This window comes from Nannospalax galili, unplaced genomic scaffold, assembly GCF_000622305.1.
Source record: "Nannospalax galili isolate Female #2095 unplaced genomic scaffold, S.galili_v1.0 scaffold126, whole genome shotgun sequence".
NCBI lineage: Eukaryota > Metazoa > Chordata > Mammalia > Rodentia > Spalacidae > Nannospalax > Nannospalax galili.
The window spans coordinates 2,336,461-2,344,311 of NW_008355275.1; the positions used below are offsets into that span (position 1 = coordinate 2,336,461).

Below are 7,851 nucleotides of genomic sequence, written 5' to 3' on the forward strand. Positions count from 1 at the left end.
ACCTCAGAAAGTTGTTATTGAATATGTCAATGCTGTTGTAATGAAATGTTTCTTCTAAGTATGTGGTTATTAAATAAATAATTAACTGGGGGAAAAATAAATACAATAACTGAAAACAACAACAACAAGGACTTAAGTCCTAGCGTAGCAAAATTCGCAGTAACTCTAAGTGGCCTAACTATTCTAATTAAAATATAGAAGTCCACAGAGTGGATGGAAACTATTAAATGCTGTATACAGGAAGTCCCTTCAAGGATAATTTGGGCAGGCTAACAGTAAAAGGATTGCTAAAGATAGGCCATTCCAATAGTAATCACAGGAACTCAAGAATGGCTATATTGATAGCAGACAAAACATGTTTCACAAACAGAAAACTATCAGAGAAATATTATAGAATAACAAAAGGTTCCTTCCACCAAGAAGATATCCCAAAGGCATGCATCCACAAGAAGATGGCAAAAGGCACGGGTCCATAACTGACAGAACTGTAAAGAGAAACAGAGACACTCACAGACGCAATGCGATTCATCAATAACCCCCTTTCAACAACTGATAGAACTAGACAGATACTAAACAACAACACAGAAGAACTCAGCAACATCATCAATCACTCTGACATTTGTGGAACACTTTCCCAGTAACAGAACATAGAAAAATAAATGACACAAACAGCTGGCAGACTGACAAATCAGACACTGACAGAAGGAAAACTTTATGCATAGACTTGACAGCTTACGCAAAATGGACAAATTACTCAAAAATCACCAACCATTATAACTCCTTTATATGAAGTACGTATCTGAATAACCCTGTAACTATCCAGGAAGTTGAATCCATAACTAACTCAATAAGGAATTTCCAGACCTAGATAGTTTCACTGGAGAAGTCTAAGAAACATTTAAAGAACAAAAGTATCAATTGTACCAATCTCTTTTGGAAAAGGGAACAGGAAGGAACAATCATCAATGGAGTGTATGCCTAGTATTACCTAATACCAAAGCCAAATGGATTGAAAAGAAAGAAAAAGAAGGAAAAACAAAGAAAAAAAAGGGGGGGGAGAAAGAGATCAATAGGCTCTCATGAAAACTAACATGGAGAATTCTTAGCAAAATACTAGTATATAAAAACTGAGCAATATATAAACAACACATAGAAGAGATTTTTACACTACAGACAGATGATATGTATTTCAGGGAGAGAAGTCTGGTTAAATATTTGAAAATTTATGTAATGCACTATATTAACAGGCCAAGAAAGGGAGTGGAGGTAGGGGAGGGTCACACAGTCTCAATCAAAACAGGAAAAAGTTTGCTAAAATTAAACATCCATTTTTTTCATTTGCTTGTTTTTTGAGGCCCCACCTGGCCTGGAACTTGCTCTATAGACCAGGCTGGCCTCCATCTCAGAGATTCATCTGCCCCTGTCTCCTGAGTACTGATTAAAAGGCATGCACTACCACATCTGACCTAAACACCACTTCTTAATTGAAAACAAAACAAAACCTACTTTTGGGCTGGAGAGACAGCTCAGCAGGTAAAGGTGCCTGCTGCCAAGCCAGAGGACCTAAGTTCAATTCATGGGATCCACATGGTGGAAGGCGAGAACTAACTCTTGCAAGTTGTTCTCGGCCCTCCTCCATATGTGTGTCCTGTCTCCTGTGCGTGTGTGCACGCGCCCCCCCCCCCCCCCAAAAACATTAAAAAAAAGAAACTTTCTGAAAAAAAAAAGCGGAAATTACTCTTTGGAGTTGGTCTCCGCCCTCCTCCATATGTGGTGCCCCTCTCCCGGGGGGTTGGGCCCGCCCCCCCCCCCCCCACCAAATACATTAAAATAAAGGAACTTTCTGAAAGAAAAAAAAAAACACCAAAAACTCAGAGCTGGAGGAATCATGGGAGGACCAGTATACAAACCCCAGGGTGCATGCCTTAGGCAGAGTGCAGCCTCATGACCCACTGGCCAATCAGCACAGGAGAATGTGGGGATAAAGCAAGCCTTCCTGAAGGTCCTAAGCTTTATAAAAGGCATCTGTAATGAAACGATAGTTAACAATGTACTTAATGGTGAGACAGCGCTTTGTTATTGGATGTCTGGTCCCACCACTGTTACTCAACACAGCCCAACAATTTTCTATGTAGAAAGTCACAAGGAATGCACACATACAAAAACACTAGCATAACTAAGTTCAACTAATTTGCAGATACAAAATCAGCATATGAAAGTCTTTATTTCTACACACAGACACACTAACAATAAATTAAAAAATTAAAATCTAAGCAAGTTTTTAGATAGAGCCAACACCATTCTAAACTTTATACTGAAAGATAAAGCGAACAGCTAAAGCAATTTGTAAGTGCGTGTGTGCGTGTGCATGTCGGGGGTGGTGCATATGCATGTGGAAATGGGAAGAAAATTTCACTGTCGTTCCTCAGGTGCTGTCCACCTTGGGTTTTTTGTTTGTTTGCTGTCTTTTGAGACAGGGTCTCCCTGTAGGCTCAGCTGGCTTGGAATTTGCTATGTAGTCTACGCTGATCTTGATCTCACAGAGATTTGCCTGCCTCTACCTCCCGTGTGCTGGGACTAAAGGTGTGTGCCATTAGGCCTCGTCTTACCTTTGTTTTTCTTTCTTTGAGACAGAGCCTATCACCGGCCTGGACTCACCAAGCAGCAGCAAGTCCCAGAATTCAACTGTCTCCACCTCCCCAATGCTGGGATTACAAGTATACATCATAACATCTGGCTTTTTTATGAGCATTCTAGGCATCAAACTCAAGTCCCGATGATTTCAAAACAAGTGATTTACTGACTGAGCTACCTCCCCAGCCCAAACAATTTTGATAAAGAATAAAAGAGGAAGAATTGGTCTATCTGACTTCAAGACTTACTACATTGCTATAGCAGTCAAACCTGTGGTACTGACAAAGGACACACACCTAGATCAGTGCAACAGAGAACCCTGAAGACAACCTATAAAGAGCCCACCCATGGAAATTCTTGACTTGTCTCAAACAAGACAGCCGGTGAGGACAAACGCCTGAGGTTGTTGTCTGACCACCACATGCAACTCTCCCCACCACAGGAACACACATCAAACACAAAAGATTTTTTTTTAAACCTCGCAGATGTAAAGTTATAAAACTTTTAGAAAGATGTGAAAGTTTTGGATTTATGGGTTGGTAAAGAATTTTTAGATTTGACAGCAAAAGCACAATTCAAAAAGGGAGAGGGGGAAATAAATTATACCCCACGGAAAATCCCTAATAATGGACTGTGTTTTTCTGCCCAAATTCCCACACTGAAGTTATCACACTGCAGTGATGTTGTAATGTGACCTTATTTGTAAATATGGTAGTAGCAGATGTACCTATTTGAAATGAGGTTGTTACCATGAAGCAATCATTATGACCAATGTCCTTATAAAAAGGGGAAACATGAACACAGGTGTCTAAGTAAAGATGCCACATGAAGATGAATGCAACAATCTTAAAAAAAATGTACTGATTATATTTATTTTATGTGTTGGATGTATTCCCTGTATGTAGGTAGGTGCACCTGGGTTATGCAGTGCCCGCAGAGGTCAGAAGAGAGCATCAGATCCCCTGGAACTGGAGTTATGGATGGTTGTTAGCTGCCATGTGGGTGCTGGGAATCTTGCTCTGCAAGAGCAGTTAGTGCTCTTAACCACTGAGCCATCTCTCCAGTCCCCAAAGACTTTGTCCCAGCCAAAGACATGGAGAGAGACATGGGACAGACTTTCCCTCAAAAGGAACCAGTCCTTGATTTGGGACTTACAGCCCGCAGAACTGTGAGAAGATCCATTTCTGTTGTTTAAGCTGTCTAGTTCATAATTCTTTGCCATGGCAGCCCTAGAAGACTAATGCATCCCTGTGAAGATGATGAAATAAAGCATTACAGATTTAACGGAAAATACTCGTGAACCACCTACTTGACAAAGGACTACAATTCAGAATATTAAAAAATTCAAAAAAAGTCAAGATTAAAAAGGCAAACTCTCCAATCAGATTAGACACAAAATACATATAGAAACATTCCATGGAGGAAGATACAGATGACAAATAAGCACAGGAAAAGAGGATGGCACCATCAGGTATTATAGAAATACAGGTTAAAAACCACATGGATTAAGCCGGGTGTGGTGGCGCATGCCTTTAATCCCAGCACTTGGGAAGTACAGGCAGGCAGATCTCTGTGAGTTAAAGGCCAGCCTGGTCTACAAAGTGAGTTCCAGGCTAGCTGGGGCTACAGGGAGACCCTGTCTCAAAAAGCCAAAACAAACAAACAAACAGAAAACCCACATGGATTTTTTAAAAAGCACACTAAGTCAAGAAACATTTATCAGAATGGTTCAGATAGAATATAGTGACTATATCAAATAAGGATACAGGTATCAAGGTCAAGTGGTACAGTCACTGTGGAAAGTTTGGAAACTTCTTTAAAGGTTAAACCATGCAACTTCCAGATGACTTGGCCTATACACAAAGTTTATAGCAACTTTATTTGTAATAAGAAAACACTGGAAACAATCTAGATGTCTTTCCGTAGATCAATGTCTAAACAAAACTATACCACAGCATACTCAAACAATAAACAGCAAGCAATTGTTGACACCTTGTTGGGGATGAATCTCTCAAGAATTAGCCTGACTGTGAAAAGCCAAACCCCAAATATTTGATACAGTAAGATGTACAAAAATTCTTTAAAGGGAAAAAAATTACAGAAGAATGCCAAAGTTTAAAGAAGGGTGGAGGCTGACTGGAAGAGACTGTGGATCTACACTGGCAGCCCAGGGGTCTCCTGGAGACAGAAATATCCTGTATTTTGAATGTAACAGTTCTGGGCTGAACAGATACCCCAGCAGTTAAGAGCACTAACTGCTCTAGCAGAGGACCTGGGTTCAATTCCCAGTACAGACATAGCAGCTAACAGCTGTCCCTAACTCCAGTTCCAGGGGATCCAATGCCCTCTTCTGACCTCCACAGCATTGTATAACATGAGTGCATTCACATGCATGCAGGCGATATAACACATAAAAATAATAAAATGTTTTTTCAAAAAATGGCATTCCAGGGATCTCTGGGAGACAGAAATGTCTTGTATTTTGACTGTAACAATGTGATACAATTCTGTAGGTTTTCAAGTTGTGACCGCTGGGGAACACTTGATAAAGGGTGAATGGAATCTCTGCATTATTTCTTACAACCACATGTCAATTTACAGTTAGCTTAAAATCAAGTTTACTTTTTAAAAATAGAAAGATCAACAAAAACAAATGAACTAGTGCTACATAATAGTGGAAGAAGCCAGATGTGACTATGTATATGCTGTATTATTCTGTTCTAGTGAATTTCAGATATGAGCAACATTAAACTGACAGTGTCAGAAGAAAACTACCATTGGGGAGCAGAGTGGAGGAAGGAATGAAGGAGCAATGAGGGACTTCTGGGGCCCTGGTACTTCAGTTTGTGATTTGCTGGTGGCTACATGAGCCTGTAGTCATTAACTCATGACTTACCCACTTTGAGTATCTATGCTACATATTATTTCTTTTTAAGTTTATTAAGGAAAACAAAATGTCCAAGGACAATCAGGGTGTGGAAGAGAGAGCTGAAGGCAGAAGTAAGAGTGAAGGCCACCACATTGCCACATCAAGGTGGAAGACACAGGGTTGGGAGACCAGGACTCTAGGTTTCCAATTACAGCCCAGTTACTGCATTGATTCAGCACAGGCTGGGATACACTATGAATAACAAAGTCAATGCCTTCTGGGTGGGACACACAAATGCATACTTATTCAAGAATAAGTGACTATGATAGGTCACAAGTGTAATTAAGTCTTCAACAGGAGAGAGAGAAGGAAAAACAAACAGAAAAGGTCCCTCATCGATGTCACATTTCTCAGACGACAGAGACCCAAATGTAAGCTGTTGACAAGTTCTATAAAGGAAAGCAAAGCCAACTTTCTATACAGTAACTCTAAAGTTACAGCCCATCTTTACAACTAAGCTTGAGGACGCGCCATGAAGTACGTCCCTTTCAACCTCACAATCTTGCGAAAGATTATCAGGAAAGTGATCTGACCCTTCCGAAAGCTAAAGCCAGTAGAGACAACGCGGACCTCAGGGGAACATAACACATACACCACTTAGAGGACTGGGGAGTGCACAGAGACCCAGATGAAATGAGGAACTGGTCGTTGCACCAATCCCGAAAACTACACGTAGACACTAATAGTGGGAAACCACAAACAGACAGTAATAGTACGGGGCTCTGTAGAACCCTTCACATCTAGTAAATCATTTTTTCTTCCAACTTCTATGTTCCTACTCTTGAAAAACTCAAAAAGCCGGAAGCCCTCCAGGTTACACGGAGAAATATTGGCGGAGGGACCGTACTCCAAGCCAGGACCGGTTTAGTCCCAATTCCCGTTTTGTACAAAATCTCACAGAAAAGGACAACTGCATGAGCCCACAGCCCTCCGAGTTACCTTCAGCAGGCTCTGGAGGGCCAGGAAATGCTCTGCAGTTAGGGCAGCCATCTTCCCGGAATCACGTGCGCTCCTGAGCTGCCCGGGAGTGTCACGTGATCCACGTCGCATGGCATGCCGGGAGTTGTAGTTGATGGGCTGGGGAGCGGCTGTGCCGAGACTGTATAGGCTCTGGCTGTTTGGAACTGGGAGGAATCAGGAAGTTTCCAAACTGGGATGACTAATCCCGAGAACAAGAGGGAGGGAGAGGAGAAGTGGGGAGGGGGAAGAGGAAGGCGATGAAGAGGGGGAGGAGGGGGAGGGGGAGGGGGAGGGGGAGGGAACCCTGAAAAATAGAGCAGGTGATTAGTAAAGGAAGAAAGCCATATAAAAACTATTACCGGGTTGGAGATATGGTTCAGCTCTGACTGCTCTTGCAGAGAACCTGGGTTCGGTTCCCAGCACCCACAGGGTGGCTGACAACTGTCCATAACTCCAGTTCCAAAGGATCTGATGTCCTCTCCAGACCTCTGAAGGCACTGCATAACCCAGGTGCACCTACCTAGATGTAGGCAATACATTCATTCACATAAGAAAATAATAAAAATCTTTTTAAAGAAAAGATTGCTGCATTCATCTTCACGTGGCATCTGCTTTACTAACTACACCGTGAGCAAATTCTTGAGCCTCTCTGAGCCTCAGTCTCCACATCTGTAATGTGGCATTGAGACACCTACTTCATAGAGCAGAACTGAGAGACAGGTGCTATTCTGGGGGGATACCAGCTCTACCTGCTCTCATGGACAGGTATGCTACAAGGGGATCCCTTAGACTCTAGTCAGTGGCAGGCAGTCTGCAACCTTCTTCTCCTCCCCCCTCCCCCTCGTCCTCCTCCTCAAACCCTGTCATCCCATTTAGTGGCAAGCCCAGATTGCCACGATGTGTTAAAGGTTTGTTTGTGGACTGAAGCTCTTCCCACAAGTCCTAAATCATAGGCACCAGATACCACCACAGAAAGGAAGAGGACAGAATGTTAAGAGTTCACCTCTATGATTTGGTCCCTCTGCTGTTTCCATTAGTCCTAATATGATTTCTTTCCCATTGGGCATATAGGAATTAGCACTTTCACTTATTTAAAAATCTTGCCACGTGACAGGCTCCATTCTAGCTTATATGATTTTTATATTAAATATGCATGAGGACAAATTCACAGTCTATGTTATTTTCTTCATTGCAAATGTGAAAAACTGAGACACAGAGAAGGTAACAGCTTGCCCAAGGCTACACAACTAAGCAGTGGAAGAACCAGGCATGGTGATGTATGCCATAAGGCCCAGCACTTAGAAGGCAGAGGCAGACAGAGCTCTATG

General features: G+C 42.1%; 1 protein-coding gene across 2 annotated transcripts in view; it reads right to left on the reverse strand.

Annotated features, from left to right (window-relative positions):
- Commd9 (COMM domain containing 9) overlaps positions 1-6,591 on the reverse strand; it is a 25,634-nt gene extending 19,043 nt beyond the window's left edge. For both annotated transcript variants that reach the window (XM_029555700.1, XM_008852384.2), the window contains exon 1: positions 6,503-6,591. In XM_029555700.1, the coding sequence (XP_029411560.1) occupies positions 6,503-6,553 (51 nt within the window). In that variant the 5' untranslated portion in view covers positions 6,554-6,591. The remainder of the gene's footprint in view (positions 1-6,502) is intronic.
- Between the last annotated feature and the right edge of the window lie 1,260 nt (positions 6,592-7,851).